Raw genomic sequence first — 20,581 nt, 5'->3', positions numbered from 1 at the left:
TCAGTCTCTTCATCTTCACAATCTAGTACTGAGGTGCTGTGTTCTTTTGGGGTGTCATGTTGTCTTCCTTATTCTTATTTCCTAGATTGGTGTGTTTGTTATTTGGCATTTGTGGGGATACTGGTTGGTTTCTTTGTTATGTTCACTGTGGTGGCTTTTATCTTTGGACTATGTCTGATTGGATTAGTGGAGTGTCTGCTTTCAGGGAATACCTAGAGGCGTGTAGTGGGAGTGGCCAGGGAGCTCTGTTCAGTGCCCCAGGGTGAAGGTGTCTGAGGTGACACACCCAGGTTTGGCATGGTAAATATTTTTTTTTTTTTTTAAATCAGAGGGGAGGTTTTTTGTTGTCTGTTGGCATAGACTCAGCTGAGCTCTTCACCTCGAAGGAAACTGGTGCCTGGACACTAGCCCCTGTGAGTATATTATCTGTCCATTCTGCCACAAAGACCACACAAAGATTCTACCAGACATCTAAAGAAGAACTAACTCACTTCTCAAGTTATTCAAAACAATCGAAAGGGAAGGAATACTCCCAAATTGTTTCTATGAAGTCAGCATCACCTTAATTCTAAACTTGAAAACGATACAACAGAGAAAGAGTACAGACCAGTTTCCCTGATGAACACAGACGCAAAAACCCTAAACTAAATTCTGGCCAATCGAATCCAACAACACACCAGAAAGATCATTCACCCAGACCAAGTGGGATTTATCCCTGGTATGCAGGGATGGTTCAACATTCACAAATCAAACAATGTGATACACCACATTAACAAACTGCAGAATAAAAACCATATGATTATCTCAATAGATGCAGAGAAAGCATTTGATAAAATACAACATCCTTTCATGATGAAAACTCTAAGCAAATTGGGTATAGAAGGAACATTCCTCAATACAATCAAAGCAATTCATGAAAAACCAATAGTGTCCTATTGAATGGGGAAAAGTTGGAAGCATTCCCGCTGAGATCTGGAACCAGAAAAGGATGCCCACTCTTGCCACTGTGAGAAAGAAAGAAAGAGAGAAACAGAGATCTGCCATCTACTGGTTCTCTCCCCCAATGCCTGCAAGAGTCAAGAGCCAGGCCTGGACCAGACCAAAGATGGATCCAGGAGTTCCATCTAGGTCTCCCACAAGGGTGGTAGAGACCAAACTATGTGAGCCATCATGTGTTGCCTCCCTATGTGTGCATTAGCAGGAAGCTGGAATTAGAAGTGGAACTGTGGTGGCAAAGGGGGGAGGGTACTATGGTACAGTGGGTTAAGCCACCATCTGCAGTGCAGGCATCCCATATTGGCACCAGTTTGAGTCCTGGCTGCTTCACTTCCGATCCAGCTCTCTTCTACGGCCTGGGAAAGCAGCAGAAGATGGCCCAAGTCCTTGGGCCCCTGTACCCATGCGGGAGACCCAGAAGAAGCTCCTGATTCCTGGCTTCAGATGGGCCAGCCCCAGCCATTGTGGCCATTTAGGGGAGTGAACTGGTGGATGGAAGATCTTTATCTGTTTCTGCCTCTCTATAACTCTGCCTTTCAAATACATAAATAAATAAATAATAAAGAGGTGGAGCTAGGACTCAAACCCAGGGACTCAGGATGCAGATAGCCAAGCGATATCTTAACTGCTACAGCAAACACCTGCCCAGATCAATATTTTTTTATCTGTGGCTGGCTGAATCCACGGATGGGGCGCCTACAGAAACAGACGGCTAACGGTCTTGCATTAAATAAAATCATTTGTTAAAAGTGATTTCTTCTGTTTCCTTTTAGCTTTCTTGATGTGGCAACTAGAAAGTGTCAACTTACCTATGTGGCTTGCATTGTATTTTTATCAGAGAGAGTTGCTGTAGGCAAGTGTGTGCCCCAACAGCAGGGTGGGATCTGAGAGGTCCAATGTGACACAGAGCTGGTGCACTGTTCTTCCCAAGTGAAGGGCGTGTGCCCCAAGCCCAGCAAAGCCCCCCAGCCCTGCCGGGGGTGTCAGACTCCCCCCCCCCCCCCTTACCTGTTATACAGCTGCTGAGAACTGAAGGTGTAGAGGACATACAAGGTGTTCCCTGCCAGGAAGGCCAAGATCCACAAGATGACCAGCACCGACCTCTTCTCCTGGAGACAAAGCAAGAGATATCTGTGGGGACACTGTGATGCCAAAGGCGCACACGATGGAATGTTCCAGAATGTCCTCTGTTGCCCTTTAACTTTTCAGTTTCTTAAAGCTTTGGAGGAAGCTGGGCTTACAGTGAAGGGAAGGGCACTGGCATCTTTCCATCCTGCTGGGACCCAAAGGGTGGAGAAGGGGGTAAGGGTGGACACCGTCTTGGAGAACCATCTGGAACAACTAGAAAGCACTGTGGCACACAGCACAGACTCCACAGCCAGACAGCCTGGATTCAGATCCTCCGTCTGCAGCTGGGCAGCTGTCCAGTCTCAGGCAAGTGCATTCTCCTTGCACATCTGTACACAGAAGAGCACTTCAACAAGTTCAAGGGAAGATGGCGTTAAAAGTATGAGTTCAGGGGCAGGCATTTGGTGCAGTCATTGAGATGTCACTTGGGATACTCACATCCCATATCACAGCCTGGGTCTCAGTCCCTACTCTGCCTCTGATTCCGGCTTCTAGCCAGCGTGCACCTTGGGAGGCAGCAGGCAGTGACTTGAGTAGCAGGGTCCCCACCCACGTGGGAGAACCAGACTGAGTCCTCAACTTCTTTTTTCATTTTTTAGATTTCATTTTATTTATTTGAAAGGCAGAGTTACAGAGAGAGGTAGAGGGAGAGACAGAGATCTTTATCTGCTGGTTCACTCCCCAAATGGTCTCAACAGCCAAGGCTGGGCCAGGCTGAAGCCAGGAGCCAGTAGTTTCACCCAGGTCTCCCAAGTGGGTACAGGGGTGCAAGGACTTGGGGCCTCCTCTGCTGCTTTCCCAGGCACACTGGAAGTGGAGCAGCCAGGACTCAAATCAGCACCCATATGGGATGCTGGCATTGCAGGCGGTGGCTTACCCTGTTACGCCACAATGCCAGCCCCGAGTTTTCAACTTCTGGCTTCATCTTGACCCAGCCCTAGCTGCTGTGGGCATTGATGGGAATGGACTTGCAGAGGGAAGGTCTACCTCTGTCTTTCAAATAAAATGAAAACAAATAATACATCTTTAAGAAGTAAAAAAAAAAAAGTATGAGTTTATTTTGAAACAAAAAAATTTTTAAGCTTTGCATAGGTTTTTCATAATATACATTTTCCATATGGTACGAAAAAAACTTTGCTAACACACACATAAAAATAAACACATCCAGGGGCCGGCACTGTGGCACAGTGGGTTAACGCCCTGGCCAGAAGCACCGGCATCCTATATGGGCGCCAGTTCCAGTCCTGGCTGCTCCTCTTCCAATCCAGCTCTCTGTTATAGCCTGAGAAAGCAGTAGAAGATGGCCCAAGTCCTTGGGCCCCTGCCCCCACGTGGGAGACCCAGAAGAAGCTCCTGGCTTCGGATCAGCGCAGCTCCAGCCATTGCAGCCATCTGGGGAGTAAGCCATCGGCCGGAAGACCTCTCTCTCTCTGCATCTCCTCTTTGTGTAACCCTGACCTTCAAATAAATAAATAAACCTTTTTAAAAAAATAAACACATCCATTTAATTCCATTTTCTCTGAACTCTTTGAAGTCCCCTGGTATTACTGCCTGCCTTCCAGAACTGTGAGAATTAATGTACATCAGTGCTTCCTGGAGGAACGCCCAGCGAGTGGCAGTCCCAGCTCACATTTCTTGTCAGCAAATGAGACACAGAAATTAGATAATTCTTGCTCAAGGGCACACGTGCTAACCCTTGGTGTCCTCATCTGAAAACCAGGGTGTGACTGAGGATTAGGTCAAATTAATAAATCTAAATATTCAGGGGCTGGCGCTGTGCTGTGGCGTTATAAAGCCGCTGCCTGCATTGCTGGCAGCCCATGTGGGTGCCGGTTCGAGTCCCGGCTGTTCCACTTCCAATCCAGCTCTCTGCTATGGCCTGGGAAAGCAGCAGAAGATGGCCCAAGTCCTTGGGCCCCTGCACCTGCGTGGGAGACCCAGAACTCCTGGCTCCTGGCTTTGGATCAGCTCAGCTTCAGCTGTTGCAGCCAATTGCGGAGTGAACCAGCAGATGGGAGACCTCTTTCTCTCTCTCTGCCTCTCCTTCTCTCTCTGTAACTCTTTCAAGTAAATAAATAAATCTTTAAAAAAAAATAAAATAAATATACAGTCTATGGTGGACATTCGGCCTAGTGGTTAAGATGCCTGCGTCTTGCTTCACAGGGCCTTGATTTAGTCTCTGGTTCCAGCTCCTGCCTCAGTTTCCCGCTAATGCACAACCTGGAAGGCAGAAGTGATAGCTCAAATAATCGGGCTCCTGCCACCCATGTGGAAGACCTGGATTCAGTTCCCAGCTTCAGGCTTCAGCCTGGCCTCACCACAGGCATTGCAGGCATGTGGGCAGTGAAACAGTGAGTGGAAGCTTTCTCTCCATTTAACTCTCCCCTTGCCCATCCAATAAACAAACGTTCAGTGTGGTACAGACTCACACATCAGGTTTACACCACGTAGGACCTATGACTAGGTGTCTCCAGCCCGGCAGTAGACTCAGGGCTGGAAACTTCTGTGCTGGCTTTCTCTAGCACAGACATCTACGCCACCACCCCGCACTGATCCTGCTCGCTGTAGGGCCACACTGATGGGACCAAGCTCAAACTCGTGCACAAGGCCATCAGCACCCGTCATAAGCCAGCCCTCTGTCTCTTTTGCTAGCCTCACTCCTATTTAGTTCCCGGGAAGAAAAACCAGAAGCCATTCTGTTTGCTGCAGCTCCTGAGCGAGTGAGCAATCATAGCAACTGTCCGGGTGTGTTCCGGCCTGAGGACCCCTCTGCTGTTGATTTTCATAAAGCTTGTCTTTTCCTGGACCGGGCGGCTACATTGCTGGAACAAGATGAGGTCATAACTTTCCCAGGGTAACCTTCCTTGCGGTTTCGGTAAATTCTCAATACATGCTGTCTCCAGACACAGCTCAGCGCCCCGCGCCCTGTTTGGATGTACATTTCCAAAGAGTGGACTAAACAAATGGATCTCTATGTACCCATTATGCCAGGAGCGGTCAAGGTCAACGACTCTGAAAACCAGCTGCAACCAACTGCCTGCTCTTATCAATGTGATTAATCCACTCAGCAGCCCTTTTGCCTCAATCAATAATAGATTCCCGTTTGATTCTCTGCAGATTCAAAGGAACCGGGCGACAGAGAGGGGATGAGCAAAGCCCCGAGAGGACAGACTCAGAAAGACAAAAGGGGCAGCGCTCGACTATAAAGCTCAGGTGCCGTGCAGACCCTACTCTCAGAAAATAGGCACACATGGGCAACACACGCCCGTGTCTTCCTAGGGGGTCAAGGCCCCCAGGAGGTCTGTCCAGGCATCCACTGGGTCCCTAACATTTCCACATACGTTACCACATCTATGAGAGAGGAGCAGCCTCCAAGTCCTCCCTGTAGGGTGTGGAATCCACCTGCTGTCTCAGTGGCGGTAGATGGGGTTTTGTACAAGGACGATGAGCATAAGGGTCAAGAAGAGCCCTCTGGCTCTGGGGCCAACCCCGGTGCACGTGGAGACGGAGCTGCTGTCCAGGTGACATGGAGGCCCAGGTGCTTGTGAGCTCCAGAAGAGCAAGATGGGGTATCCGTCACTAGTGCAAACACGGGCTTCTAAAACACGGCTCAATAAATGCTGCCGATGAGCCAGGCACTGTGCTAAACACCTGCTATGCAGCCCCTCCTCTCATCCTCTAGATGGGCCTACAAAAGGGCACGAGTACAGGTGCCCCTCACTCATGTTACAGCGCCGTCACATCCTGACAGAGCCATGGTAAGCAGAAACATAAGTCCACGTGCATTGACCGTATCTGACCTCCTGGGCCTCCGAGCTCGGCAACAAGCACACTGTCCCCAGCTAGGTGTTTCCCTCATGACTGCAGCACTGACTGGGAACTGCCACCACCTGGCACCCCAAAGAGGATCGTACGGGGTATCGCCAGCCCGGGAAAGAACCAAATTCCTAACTCAAAGGATGGCTTCCACTGGATACCTTCAGTTATACACAATCATAAGATTGCAAAGTCTAAGTTGGACCACCATTAAGTCAAGGCCGTATGTAGTCCCTCTTCTGGGGGAACACCTGAGATCACCAAGGTAACCCACCTGTGGGCTTGCAGGTAGGTGAGGGGGCTGGCATTTGAGCTTGGAGTGAGCAGTCTCTCAACTGCCTGGGTTTGAATCCTGATGTCACCACTGACACCAGCTGTGACCTCAAGCAGGAAACTTAGCTTCTCTGAGCCACAGTTTCATCGTTGGGAAAGTGAATGTCAGGCTGCAACAGCTGAAGCTGAGCTGATCTGTCTCCGCCAGGTTGCTGGGCTGAGTCTACAGGCTGAGATGAGGAAGGGGCTCAGGGCTGTGCTGGTGGCACAGGACACTGCGGACAGTGGCGGCATCAGCAGAGGGAGGCGGCTCTAAGCCTGATGTGGGTTGCGAGTGAGCTAATGAGTTGAATGTCAGGAGGGCAAAGGGGCTGGGACGGGGGCACGTGAAGGAGAGGCTGGAGGGACTGGTCTCTATGGGGCACAGCAGAGCGGGAGGGGTGGCAGGAGAAGACGTTCCCAAGATGCCCAAGATGAATGCATTCCCGAGAAGCCTGCACTCCGACCCTTGGAGCCTGTGCCTGTGCGAGCGACTCCCTGGCCCAGGGGTAAGAAGACAGCAACAGTTAGGAGTCAGCCCGGGCTGCCTGCATGACCCAGGCAGGCTGGGAAAATCACAAGAGCCCTTACACGTGGAAGAGGGAGATGCAAGTATGGAAGGACATGGAAGGCTGCGGAGATGCAGCCCCACTGGCCCAAAGCAAGAGGAAGAGGCCAGGAGCCAAAGAGACCAGCAGGGAGATGCTCCCCTCGGGCCTGCAGAAGGAATGCGGCCCTGCTGGCCTTGGTCTTGGCCTGCAGACTTCCACCCTGCAGAACCGCCGGTGATAAGCACGTTCTGGTGGCACTGCTGAGCCTACAGCCATTTTTCCCAGCAGCCGTGGAGACTCACCTTTAGGGAGACCTGCTCGCGGAGCGTGGAGTTGGCGTAGGCGAAGGTGCTGGCCATCCCGATGCACACAGCAATGCCTGCGGGACAGAGGAGGGCTCAACACCACCGGCTCAGACGCATCAGGCCCAGCCCAAGTCTGTGAGCAACGTTGGAGAGGGACACATCCGGGTCCCCTGGGGGTCCACAGACAAGGGAGAAGATCTAGTTCCTGGGGACCCTGAGTCATTCTGGCTGAGGGGCAGGGTGAGGCCACTGGGGGCTATTTCATGGCACCAGGATGGGAGCACAGCCTGGGTAGGAGGGCAAGACCTGGCTTCAAACCCCAGTCTTGCCACCTCCTCTCTGTGTGAGCCTGGGCAAGTCACTGCCCCTGTCTGGGCCTCAGTCTCCTCATCTGTGAAATGGACAGAATAACACCAGTCCTTACCTAGTGGAGGGATAACGCTTAGAGAATATAATCTGATTATTTCTACTTTATTTTTAAAGATTTATCTATTTATTTGGAAGGCAGAGTGACAGAAAGAGAGCAAGCAAGAGAGACCTTCTTTTTTTTTTTTTTTTTTTTTGACAGGCAGAGTGGACAGTGAGAGAGAGACAGAGAGAAAGGTCTTCCTTTTGCCGTTGGTTCACCCTCCAATGGCAGCCGCAGTAGCGCACTGCGGCCGGCGCACCGCGCTGATCCGAAGCCAGGAGCCAGGTACCTATCCTGGTCTCCCATGGGGTGCAGGGCCCAAGGACTTGGGCCATCCTCCACTGCACTCCCTGGCAACAGCAGAGAGCTGGCCTGGAAGAGGGGCAACCGGGACAGGATCGGTGCCCCGACCGGGACTAGAACCCGGTGTGCCGGCGCCGCAAGGTGGAGGATTAGCCTAGTGAGCCGCGGCGCCGGCTGAGAGACCTTCTAACAGCTGGTCCACACTTCAGAGGGCTGCAACAGCTTGGGCTGGGCCAGGCTGCAGCCAGGAGCCGAAAACTCAGGTCTCCCAGGTAGGTGGCAGGGACCCAAGCACTTGGGCCATCTGCTGCTGGCTTTCCCAGGCGCATCAGCAGGGAACTGGATTGGAAGCAGAGCAGCCAGTACCGGAACTGGCACTCCAACACGGAGTGCTCTGAGCAAAGCTTGACCTGCTGCACAAACACTGACCCCTCTCCATTTTCTAATTAAAAAGTTTACTTTTATTTACATGGAAGACAGAGAGACAGAGAGAGAGAGGTAAGAGATATGGATCTTCCCTCTGTGTCAGTCTAGGGGTAGGCTGAAGCCAGGGGCTGGAAACTCAGTCTGAAGCTCCCCTGTGGGTGGCGGGGACCCGAGTCCTTGCGCCATCAGTGCTGCCTCCCAGGGTGCGCATCAGCAGGAGGCTGGACCTCTAACCCAGGCACTCTGATACGGGATGCAGGCGTGCCAAGGGATGGCTTAACATGTGCTAAACATTCACCGCTATTCCTACTTCCAAAACAGAGTCTGAGGTGTGTTATTTGTAATAAAAAACAGAAAAAGCGCACAACACCATAAGGAAATAAAATTTAATGGTAAAGGGGAAAAAAATCCTGGCTAACAGGCAAACATGACCCAGGCAGATGGGGGAACGGAACTGAATTTTATTCCACAACTCATTTAATTGCTACTGTTTGCCAAACTACAATCTTGGAATTCTTCTTGAATACTGATTTTCAAATGCTACTTTTTTTTCTTTGTAGAAAGGATTCTGTTTTCACATGATGTGCTTGGCACTCACTCACTTTTTCAATAGGATGCATATCCAGGTATTTCAGATGTAAATATATATTACATTTTATATATTATAAATATGTATTATACTCCAGGTATAAAAATGTTTATTAAAACATGAAATTAGAACGAGTAATGCCACAGTTGTTTTTTTCCCCTCTCCTCTTTGTCTAAAAAAGCAAGCAAATGGTGCTGGATTGTGTGCAGCAGGTTATGCTGCCCCTTGTGACACCAGCATCCCACCCACATCAGACCACTGGTTGGAGCCCCAGCTGCTCCACTTCTGATCCAGCTCCCCGCTGGTGCACCTGGGGGGGGGGGGGAGATGATGGCTCAGGTGCTTAGGCCCCTGCCACCCATGTGGGAGTCCTATGTGGAGTTCTGGGCTCTTATCTTCAGTCTGGCCCAACCAGGGCCATTGTGGCCATTTGGGGAATGAATCAGCAGATGGAAGATCTCTCTCTGTCATTTTGCCTTTCAAATAAGTAAAGTGACTTTTTAAAAGCAAATAACAACAACAAAAACCCACCAACTGACAAAGAAAATGATCACACTGCAGAGTGACAGAGAGGTGGGGCTGCTGGAGTTCCAGGCAGAGATCTGCGTGGCAGCTCCTACTTCCAGGACATAGGGAGGGGCCGACAGGGTAGCACCCTACAGTCAGGAAGGTGGGCTGATCTGTGGATGTTCCCTGTGGGAAGCAGCAGGGGCCACGGACAGTTCTCACCAGAGTTCCTGCTGCAGGACTGGCACGGCCGCCCACGAGCCCTCCAGGGCACGGCCACATCACAAGCCAGTGACGGCTGGTAACGGTAGCAATGCACCAGAGACCGCTTAGGCAACGTGAGCCCTGCGCCACGTGCTAGGCTAAGCACTTCATGACTCATTATCTCACTTCCGAATGAGAAGTGGTGTTTAATGAGCACTTGCTATTTGCCAGTACTAAGCCAAGTATTTTCATGTGTGTTAAAATAAATGAAAATAACAAAAGTAACAATTTACACTTGCGCGGTACCCACAGTGCCAGGCGCTGTCCTCCATGCCTCACTCAGACTCCACCTGTGATCCCACCAAGTGCAGCTGCCTGCTGGCATCCGGGAACCTCTCGGGGGTAGTGAAATCCATGGACGCCCAAGTCCCTTGTATGTGATGGAACAGTACTTGTGACCAGGTCACGCATCGTCTCCACACACTCTGTTTTCTCTAGATGACTTCTAACACCTGCTGCAAAGCCAACACTACGCACGTAGCTATTATCCTGTGTTGTTTAGGGAATAAGGCCAGGGACAGGTCCATACACGCCAAGTGCGCATGCATTTTCTTTCCAAATATTTTCCACCTGCAGTGGGTGGACTCTGGATTCAGAACCTGTGACTCTTGGGGGTGGGGGCAGACTGCACGTCCCATCACAACCCCCATTTTACAGATGCTGAGGCACAGAGAGGTTCGATATTGTTCCCAGGGTCACAGGGTGAGGAAGGGGCACAGTGGGGTTCAGGCTCAAGCCATCCAAGCTTGCTCCTGCTCCATACCAACCAAGCAGCTCAACAGCTTTCTATCACTGCCCCCATTAGATCAGGAAACTGAGGTTCAGAGAAGCCAAGAGATTTACCCATAGTCACACAGCCAGCCAGATCTGAAGCCAGGTCTGTCCCTTGCCAGCCCCCGCCCCCTACACGCTACAGGGACCCCTGCGTGCAGCCCCAGGCCTCACCCAGTTTATGCTGGAAGCACACTTTGGCCAAGAGGATGAGGATGAAGGGAAGCCCCTTCTGTAGCCAGCACATCACAGCCTTGAGCTCGGACAGGGCAGGCGCAGGTGTCCCCGGCTGCTCATCGCCGGCCTCCTCCGTGTGCCCGCGGTGGTCGCCGCCCACGTGTTGCAGCAGGGAGCCCCCGCGCGTGCCGGGGCCATGGTGGAAGTGGTGGTGGGGCGGCCGGTGGTGGAAGGTGCCGCCCTCCTCTCGCGCCGCAGGCATCTGGATGAACACGTCGCCGCCGCTGGCCGCTGCGCCCAGCACCAGACTGGCCGGGAAGGGGCTGGCGGGCAGGCCACCTGCGAGACCGGAGAAGAGCGCGGGCGGGGAGGCCGCTTCTGCCTTCAGACTCTCGAAGACGCCACCCTCATCCACACTGGCCTCAGAGCTGAGCGCCTGGCTGCGATTCCTGTGACAGGGGCAGAGGAGTCAGGGGCATGGCACCCCAGTGCAGGGGTGGGGGTGGGGGCGGGGTGGGAGGGTAGGTGGGGCGCTGGCCAAGTAAGAGTAGCAATGGGGGCGCCCAGCTGTGACCCGTTCAATTCATGTCTGTTTAAGATCTGCCATCTGCTGGCTTACTCTCCAATTGCCCCAACAGCAGGGGCTGGGCCAGGCCGAAGCCAAGAGCTCCATCCAGCTCCCCTACATGGGTAGCAGGGATCCTGGTACTTGGGTCATCACCTGGTACCTCGCAGGGTTCACACTAGCAGGAAGCTGGAGCAGAAACAGAGTCAGGACTCCAACCCAGGCTCTCGCATATGGGACGCGGCGTCGCCGGTGGCACCTTAACCTCTGGGCCACACGCCCACCTCTCAGACTGGTAGGTTGAAGTCCTAACCCCTGGGGACCTAAGAACAGGACCTCCTGGAGAGATGGGTGTTTGCCAAGAGAACCAAAGCTTGGGCACTCACTCAGTAGGACACAGTAGGACACAGTAGGACACACACACACCCCTGGATCCTGGCCTTCCCCCCCCAGAATGGTGAGGGAAGCACTTCCTGTGGCTGCAGCCACCTGGTCCTCAGGACCCAGAGGTGCTGAACACTTGTACCACGTCAGACTCACTTCTAAGTGCTCAGCTGCCACCGACCCCTGGAATCCTCCTCTCCACCCTGGCAGTAGGTGCTAGTGAGACCCCCGCTTTACCGGCCGAGCAGGTGAGGCCCCGTGGAGACTGGGCGAGGGGCGCACGCCGCTGAGGCAAGGAGCGGGCAGTGCAGACCCAGGCGGCTCTCTCCAGAGCCTCCTCTCCTACCTGCTGTACTCCTGAACCGGAGCTCAGGATTCTGTGTGGTTCTGGAATAGTCTCTGGAGCCCAAGGACCCCCTGGCTCTGGGACCTTCAGGTTCAGTGACTCCCAGGTCCCCAGAGAGGACCCCCACGTGCACCCCAATGCCACCTTCACTAGGGGACCTTATCCCGCTGCCCTTGGTTTTCCCACCTGAAAAATGGGTGTGAAGTTCACTCAGGCCTAGAATTCCGGGGGAATCAAATTTATATTGCCCTTTGCCACGTACTTGGAGCCTCCTAGATGCTCTTTCATACCTGGGAACCACCCCCTCTTTTCCCAGGGAGGCACTCCAGGGCCAAATTGCCTTTTCTAGTTCCTAGCATGGGTTCTTGGGCTGGACTCAGGCAAACAACTCCAGGACTCTGTCAGAGCAGCCTGGAGTTACCCCTGCAGGAAGGGGGAGCCCAGGAGCAGACGGGGTGTCCCATGGATACTGAGTCCCAGGGTTCTGGATGCCATTCTCCTCCCTTCCTCTCCTGTCCTCTTTTCCAATGGAACACTACGTGGGGATCCAGTCTACACTGCTGGATGTGCACCTGTCGGGGAGGAGGGGGGAGGCGACATGCACCCTGCAGGAGGTCCCCCACAGCAACCTGAATACACCATGAGCTCGCTGACAGCAAGAGCTGGGCTTCATTCACCCTGTGGATCCCATAACCCAGGGCACACAGTTGGTGCTTAATAAATGCACACCAGCTACTATTCCAGTCCCAAGTGAGTGAGGTTTTACGCTGCATTCATAGTTCATCCTGTGTAATCCATTCTCTCAGAGACCAGGGAACGCTTTAGAGCATGTGTATCACTGGATATACATCAAGGACTTCCCGTGCTGTACTCTCTCCCGTAGTCTCAGACAAATCCTACAGATAGGCACCGGTGTCATTCCCACTGTACAGATGAAGAAACTGAGACCTGGAGAGATGAACTCCCTACTCAAAGCCTCCTCCTGGAGAGAGCTGCCTTCACGGGGCTGTGCCATCCCACCCAGGCAGCCTGTGATCATCCACCAGATTTCAGCCAAAAGCTCTTCCGGGGTGCAGCCTCCCCCTCTCCGGCCCCCAAAGAGTGCTCCCTGCTGCTGCTTCTCCCTGCACCCTCACTCACCTGCCTGGGACTGATCAGACCTCGGTTCACTCCTTATCTCTCACTCTAGACCTGCCTGTGGCTCTCAAACCCTGGATGCACACTGCAATCACTTGGGAGCGGGGCCTTTTGCAAGTTACAGGTGCCCTGGCCGCACTGAGTCGAGCTCCCAGCACCTAGGGTTCTTCCGAGTTCCCTGGTGATCCTCACGTGCAGTCAGCGCTGCAAGGCAGTGCTCTGGAGCAGGCTCCACTGCACAAGGTCAGAGCCCTATGTGTTAGCTCCCTGCGCATCCCGACCACTAGCACAGTGCACCTGGCACGCGGCACGCGCTCACTAAACGTGGCCTGAAAAAGGGACTGAATGAACACACACTACAGACCCCGCGAAGGCCTGCAACAGGAAACAAATCAACTTTGTTTGAATCCGGTGCTTCCCAAACTTGTCTGGTGACAGAATCCCTCTGATCCATGGGAAACCTATGAAGCTCTTGCCGAGCACCGGTTAAACACAGCAGGGGACTTCAGAAACTGGGCCTGAGGGTCCACTCCTCTAAGCCTGGGGCACCCTGAAGATGGCTTCCCCCTCTTGTCTCCCACCACGCCTCATCCGTGCTGGTTTCCAAGGCCCAGGAAACACACAGTCCACCTCCCTGGGGCTCTGGATAATAATGATGGTATTAATCATGACGACAGCCATGGACACCTAGCTGTGCACCGCAAGGGGCCTGGAGATTTTTTTATTTTTATTTTTTCTCCAAGAAGCAGAGCTCAGAAAGCAGGAGTCCTGGCAGGTGTCCATGCTGGCCCGGGTGGAGGCCACCTTCTCCCTGGCCCCCTACTGTCCCATGGGGCCCCTCCACACGCCCTTGAGAACTTTCCAGTATTCTGAGTTAGTTCACTGGGCTCGGGGGATGTCAGCATGACCTGGGAAGACTCAACCCACCGAGAGGCTGTTTATAGCCAGCCTCCCCGCATCCAGCCGGGATTTCAGCCTAAATGGTAAGAGTATTCCTTGGAGGGCGCAGAGGCTCCACTTCCAATTTAACCCCTTAAGGGCCAGAGCTGGAGGCAGCCTGGAAGAAGTGGATCTGTCCAGACAGGTGGTGGCTAACATAGCTGGGGTGCCTCAAAGCACAGACTTTGGGGGACAGGTGGACTGGGGCCCAAATCTCAGTCCTGCCCCTTCCTAGCTGTATGACTTCAGGTAATTTACTTCCCCTCTCTGAACCTCAGTTTCTCCATCTGTACAATGGGGATTAAAAGCAGCCCTGATCTTACCAGGCTCCTGGGAGGGTGCTTCATACATGGGGTGGCCATGATTTTTTCTGCTGTGGTCTCTGCCTTCAAGGATCTCCTGGTTCCCCTGAGAGCAGAGGGCAATGCTGTCTTCAGAGACTGGGAAACTCCAACACTGAACACCGGATGCTGTGTCTGCACGTTCAAGCTCATTCCTTCACCAGCAGCCCTGCGTCTGATTATCTTCCATTTATAGAGGAAGACACAGAGACCCAGGGGTGATGGGGAGAAAGTGGCTGTGCTGGGGTTTTGGCCAAGGGTTGTCAGACTTGAAGCCGGTGCTGTTCCGAGTAGAACAGGCAGGACCGACATAAAACTGGGTCCCAAGGCCGGGGCTGGAGGACACTCTGGGTGGTTGTGCAGCTGACTCTGGGGGCTGAGGGAGCCTGGAATAGGATGGCGAGGGACAAGATTGCTGGCTGTCTGCTCGGTGGATATGTGGGCTAGCGCCGGGGCTGGGAGACTGTCACTACCTGGGAACAGGCCCCGTGCGTGTACAATCTCGGGTTTACATACATAGAAAGTCTAGTTCATGAGTGTTTTCATAGATCCTGTATTTACCCATTGACTACAGGGCCAAAGTTCTTTATATCCCCGCTGTGATCCAGAGCGGCTCATCTCCATCCCGTCACCTCTTACTCTAACCCTCACACATGCAGCCAGTATTTCCTCTGCCCTAAATCACCCAGGCCAGACAGCAAACAACTGGAGACCACCCCTAATGCCCCGAGCCCACCAGCACTGCTCACTCTAGCCAGTCCTAAACTGTCCCCCTGCCCTGCCTCGTCTGTTGCGTGGAAAACACAATCAAGGCTGTGGCCTCTGCTCTCATGACTGACACTGGAACTTCTCCCTATGGCTCCGGGTGCTGTTCCCTCCCAACCCCCCGATATGTAAGCAAGGAAAATCCCCTTGCAAGGTCCCTGGCCTCTCAGTGTTCCAGACTGAAGGCCTGTGTGCCCCACAATCCCACGCTGAAATGCTAAAATCCAACAGGATGGCATTAGGAGATGGGATATCACTTTGAGAAGTGATTTCTCTATGGGATGAGTGCCCACACAGAAAGAGCTGTGGTGCAGCCAGTTGAGCTGCCCTAGGGGATGGCTGCATCCCACACAAGAGGGCCTGGTTTGGGTCCTGGCACCCGGGAGACAGCAGGTGATGGCCCAAGTGCTTGGGTTCCCGCCACTCCTATGGAAGACCCAGGTGGAGTTCTCGGTTCTTGGCTTTGGCCTGGCCTCACCCTGGCTGTTGTGGGCATTTGGAGAGTGAACCAGTGTATGGAAGCTCTCTCTCTTCTCTGACTTTCCACCTTTCAAATCAATCAATGCGTCTTAAAATAACAACAACAACAAACAAAAGAACAGACTGATCCCTGGCCCCTGCCAGCCTGTGCAAGCAAACCTAAATCAGGAAACAAGTCCTCACCAGACCACACCAGCTCTGCCGGTGCCCTGGTGTTGGACTTCAGAGCCTCCAGAACTCTAAGACGTCCCCGTCTGCCATCTAAGCTGCCCAGCGTTCTGCCTTTCCATGGCAGCCTGAACGGACGAAGGCATCGTCAGAAGTCAAAATCCCGCAGGCACCGTCACTGGCCCCGCGGAAGGCCGTTACTGTGCAGAACAGCTTCCGTGGCCGTCTCCTTGGCGAGGCTGACAGCTGACTCTGAGAGGCAGGGGTCGTTCCATCCAGCGTGGGGTTCCCTCTGGCCGTCAGACACCCAGAGCGCTCAGATGGAAGGGAACCGCGGGAGCCCTACCTTTCAGGCGGGATGTTATCCGTGTTGCTGCTGTGGCGTCTCTGCATTTTCCTTAACACCTGAAAGCCAACACACAGGAGAGTCAGACCCTCCCAACACGCCCACTGCTTATCGGGTTGTCATGGTAACCATCAACAAGGGCTCTGCTGGACCCCATTTTGGTCTTTCATGCCACCTGAGCTTCCATCTGACTTGCAATCCCATGAAGGAAGTGTGGTCACCCCATCTCCCAGGTTGATGAGACTCGCAGGTGCAGGATGTCCTCAGGCGAGAGGAGCGAGCAGTGCGCTGTGCCGCTGGAAGCTGGACTGACACTGCCCCTAACATGCTGTGTGACCTTGCACACATCAGCTACCTCTCTGTGGCTTCAGCCACTTAGGAGGCCAGGAGAGGTCAGACTCCTTCCAGGCCACACATGTAATAAAGTGGCCACGGGGGCGTGCATTCCCGGGAACCGCCGTCACCTGTTTCACTGCGAGTAGCCACATGGACGTCAGCACTCCATACTGCTGACACCGGGGGCGGGCATTCGGCGCTGCTGCCGGGGAGAGGATCCCTGGAGCCCGGAGACAGCAGGCCTTCCCTCCTCTTCCTCTCCGGAGGGATGCACAGGTCAGGGGAGCTGGCTGGGACGCTCCAAACCCTGGACGGCACAGAACACCTGGGTAAACAGCTGGTGGATGCTCTGCACCCGGTAAGTCTGGAACATTATTGGTTGCAATGGGCAAATGACGCTGATGCCTCTTTGCAACACTTTAGCATAGTTAAGATCACGTATTTGAATCCATTATCCCAGGATAAGACTTGACTGGGGAATGAGATAAACGTGTTTCAGATCCTCCCATGGCTCCCCGCCCCAAGCAGAATAAGCAAGCTCTGTTCACAGCCCACGGATCCTGCCCGAGGTGGTCGCACACGTCTGTCTCTTCTGGGACCAGGGAGTGCCTTTGACTTGCTCTGCAGATGGCAGATCAAAGGTCACCTCCTCCCAAGGGCCCTGGCCACCCCGCTGACCTCTCCGGCTGTGGAGTGGCTTCAGATCCCCGCCAACCTCTCAAGGGGGCCCTGTCGTGCTTCCTAGGGCCACTGAGTGGAGCTAGAACCCATCAGCTACGCCTCCCTTGCTTTGGGCTAAGAAGTGGGTCTTGGGCCTACCATGTCCCTACACAAAGGAAGGCCCATTAAGCAGAGTTCTCCAGAACCTGTCTGTCGCTCAACGCCCCGGCCCACGCCCCCCAGCCCGCAAATCCCTGGAGAGGACACAGGCTCCCGAGGGCCGCCCGCACACCTCCTAAATGCAACGCCCAAGGTCTGGTTCGCACGCTTGCTCTCCGCGCAGTTTCCGAATCTCTGCGGGAGGCAGGCGGTCCGTGAGTTCCTACAAAACCGAATTCTGGAACCAACGCTCGCACGCGGGACGGAGCTCCAGACCGAACGCTTCGCCCAGAGCTCCCCACCACCTCAGGGAGGGCCGCGCCGCCACCCTCCGAGGCCTGCGACGCTGTGCGTCGTGCCCGGGCCGCTACACTGCTGCACAGGCGCACTCGAGGGAGCATCTCCTGCAGTACTCGCAACGGAAGCAGGCAGGTGCGTCCGCTCCTGCCACCCACGCACAGCGCCCAACGCCCTGGGCTGCAAGGCCTGACTTCACAGAGGAGCCGGTTTTCAAGAAAAAAAAAAAAAAGAAAAAGAAAAAAAAAAGCGTTCTGCTATTACCTGCCCAGACAATTCAGCAATCACAGCCGCATCACTCACGTCCACCTGAGCCAATCGCTGGCGCTGCGCGGGCAGCACGTGACTTCCGAGTGCTTCCGGTTCCTTCTCCCGAGCGGTCTCCAGGTCGCTGGACTAGGCACTAGGACCCCGGTACAGCTGCTCTGGTCGCTTGGAAACGGTTGCCCGCCCCCTTCGCAGCTTTTAGCCAATAGGAGGCCTCCACTTCTCAAGGACCCAATGGTAAGGAGGGGTGGGCCAGTGACGTCCAGGAAGGGAGGCGGGGCGCGCCGGGTGTCACGTGTTGCGACGTGCGCCGGCGCGGGGAGGCTGCCGGGAGCTGGCTCGGCTGTGGGTCCCGCGGCCGGTGCTCCCGGCGAGGCATGAGCCTGTCCGGCTCGTAGGGGCCATGCCGCCGGCTCTCCGGGCCTGCCACGCTTCGCGTCCCGGCCGCCGCGCCCTGCGTCCGCGCCGGGATGGTGAACCTGGCGGCCATGGTGTGGCGCCGGCTTCTGCGGAAGAGGTGGGTGCTCGCCCTGGTCTTCGGGCTCTCGCTCGTCTACTTCCTCAGCAGCACCTTCAAGCAGGTCAGTGGCCGCCCGTGCGTCCCAGGGTCCGAAGACGCGGTCTCGGGACGGGCGGAGGGACCCTGCCCGTTGCCGGGCCAGGGGCAGAGCTGGCCGGGACCGGAGCCCGGCGCGACGCGGTGGGCGTCTGCACCTGCCGGGTCGGGGGCCGTGGGGGCGGGCGTCCTCCCGTCTCACCCTCGCGGCGGCTCTGGGGGCGGCGGGGGTCCTCGCATTGCCGCGAGGACACCGAGCCTCGGGAGGGAGGGTTCGGCCGGGGAGGCCGCCCCTCGGGGGGCTGTGCTGAGCCCCCCAAGTGCCTCGGCGGACTCGGGGTTGGCTGGACTCCTCGTTGGCTTCCTCTCTCCTCGTTTTCTTCCGTGTGAGACTTTCTGAGAGAGATGGCAATCTGAGTCCACCCCGGGGTGTACCCAGGACGGCCTTGGGTTGTGCATCGTCCGGAACAAGTATTCAAAGGTCCGCCTTCCTCTCTCGAGGGTCGTGGTCCTGGATAGGAAACAGAAGCGAAGAGAAGTAAATAAAACAGCCTGGCCACCCCCGTTTAGCGGCTGGGCAGTAGGAGGTGCGACTGGGATCCAGCCCCCGGCAGGCAGGCTGGGCGGCGAGGCTGTGTCGCGGGTGCAGGTGTGTGGGTGATCCTGGGCGCCGCCGGGCTTCTGTGACTCCTTCTGTCACCGCTCAGCCACGATGTCGCTTCTCCGTCTAGTGGGCCTCTGAGTGTGTCCACCTGACGGTGGTCTCTGAGCCACTGTTTGAATACCAGCTGTGTGCTGTGAGCATCCCCCTTTGTCACTGGGGCAAACCTGACCGCCTATGTCCCGTTGCCTGCTCCATCTCTCTTCTTTATTTTTCAGGTTGTATTCTGTGGTCGAATACTCGTGATGTCATACTTTTCAACCTTTTTTTCTTTTTTTAACGGCAGACAGGATTTATTATTGGTTGTTTGATGAGGGAGAGGGCAGAACAGAGGAAGGGACCATGGTTGGGGAGGTGTCTGGCCCCACAGCCGTCTGAGACATCTTCAGGTTCACCTGCATTGAACCCGGTAGAGCTCGCTGCCTGCAGATGTGGATCTTCTTGCAGCCAGAGGACTTGAACTTGGCCCCGCAGAGGCCCCAGTCGCTCGTTCCTTGTTCTGCTGTTTGGAACGGGTGGACGTGATGACTTGGCCAGTGCGAAGCCGCTGTGTCCGTGGTCTTCGCAGAAGCAGCTCGCTTACTTGTGTGGAGCCTGTGAGCACCAGCACAGGGCAGCATCTTTGGATGCGAATGACGTGGAAGGGGTGGAGCTGCACTCGAACGGGTGAGCGGTTTCTTTTCTTTTCTTTTCTTTTTTTTTTGACAGGCAGAGTGGATAGTGAGAGAGAGAGACAGAGAGAAAGGTCTTCCTTTGCCGTTGGTTCACCCTCCAATGGCCGCTGCGGCCGGCGCACCGCACTGATCCGAAGCCAGAAGCCAGGTGCTTCTCCCGTCCGCCCCAGCTTTTTGCCGCGTACTTGTTGGCACAGCTCTGGGCCGTCTCCAGGGCCTGAGAGAGCTGCTTTTGTTCATCTCACACCATACGGCTACACAGTGGGAACACATCCACTTTTGCCTTCTGGCCCAGATCAAGCACACAGATCTTGGCATCTGGGAGCCCTGGACAGAAGTGAGACTTTGGGCACAGCACTGGGCGGGACAGCAGCCCATGGCAATAGCAGCATCTTCAGTGGCCAAAGGGAAAGAGTCCCTTAACCATTTTTAAGTGTTCAGTCTAGTGATGTTAAGTGCATTCTTAGTGTTGGGCAGCCATCACCACCCTCTGTCTCCCTGACTCTTTTCATCTTGAAAAAGCTGAAACTGCCAGCGCCGCGGCTCAATAGGCTAATCCTCCGCCTTGCGGCGCCGGCACACCGGGTTCTAGTCCCGGTCGGGGCACCGATCCTGTCCCGGTTGTCCCTCTTGCAGGCCAGCTCTCTGCTGTGGCCCGGGAAGGCAGTGGAGGATGGCCCAAGTGCTTGGGCCCTGCACCCCATGGGAGACCAGGAGAAGCACCTGGCTCCTGCCATCAGATCAGTGCGGTGCGCCGGCCGCAGCGCGCCTACTGCGGCGGCCATTGGAGGGTGAACCAACGGCGAAAGGAAGACCTTTCTCTCTGTCTCTCTCTCACTATCCACTCTGCCTGTCAAAAATTAAAAAAAAAAAAAAAAAGAAAAAGCTGAAACTGCTCAGCGGAAGTCCCTGGTAACCACCATTGTAGTTTCTGCTGACCCCACAC

General features: G+C 54.7%; 2 protein-coding genes across 13 annotated transcripts in view; one reads left to right on the top strand and one right to left on the bottom strand.

Moving 5' to 3' along the window:
* RNFT2 (ring finger protein, transmembrane 2) overlaps positions 1-17,831 on the bottom strand; it is a 69,293-nt gene extending 51,462 nt beyond the window's left edge. For 7 of the 8 annotated variants that reach the window (XR_009864874.1, XR_009864873.1, XM_062182009.1 and 4 more), the window contains exons 1-6: positions 17,742-17,831; positions 16,490-16,668; positions 16,026-16,084; positions 10,552-11,003; positions 7,106-7,182; positions 2,005-2,105 (exon numbers count right to left, since the gene is read on the bottom strand). Coding sequence is in view for 6 of the 8 variants with exons in the window: in XM_062182009.1 (XP_062037993.1) it covers positions 2,005-2,105; positions 7,106-7,182; positions 10,552-11,003; positions 16,026-16,084; positions 16,490-16,513 (713 nt within the window). In the remaining 2 variants the exon portion in view is untranslated. Of the gene's footprint in view, positions 1-2,004; positions 2,106-7,105; positions 7,183-10,551; positions 11,004-16,025; positions 16,085-16,489; positions 16,669-17,313; positions 17,495-17,741 lie in introns of those variants that run through there. The other variant, XM_062182007.1, reaches the window with a different exon arrangement.
* A 230-nt stretch (positions 17,832-18,061) lies between these two features.
* Positions 18,062-20,581, top strand: part of SPRING1 (SREBF pathway regulator in golgi 1) — a 35,320-nt gene continuing 32,800 nt past the window's right edge. For 3 of the 5 annotated variants that reach the window (XM_062182520.1, XM_062182519.1, XM_062182517.1), the window contains exon 1: positions 18,062-18,261. In XM_062182520.1, the coding sequence (XP_062038504.1) occupies positions 18,148-18,261 (114 nt within the window). In that variant the 5' untranslated portion in view covers positions 18,062-18,147. Of the gene's footprint in view, positions 18,326-20,581 lie in introns of all 5 variants that reach the window. The other 2 variants (XM_062182521.1, XM_062182518.1) reach the window with 2 other exon arrangements.

Source organism: Lepus europaeus, chromosome 23, assembly GCF_033115175.1.
Source record: "Lepus europaeus isolate LE1 chromosome 23, mLepTim1.pri, whole genome shotgun sequence".
Classification (NCBI taxonomy): domain Eukaryota; kingdom Metazoa; phylum Chordata; class Mammalia; order Lagomorpha; family Leporidae; genus Lepus; species Lepus europaeus.
This window is presented reverse-complemented; position numbering and strand designations above follow the sequence as displayed.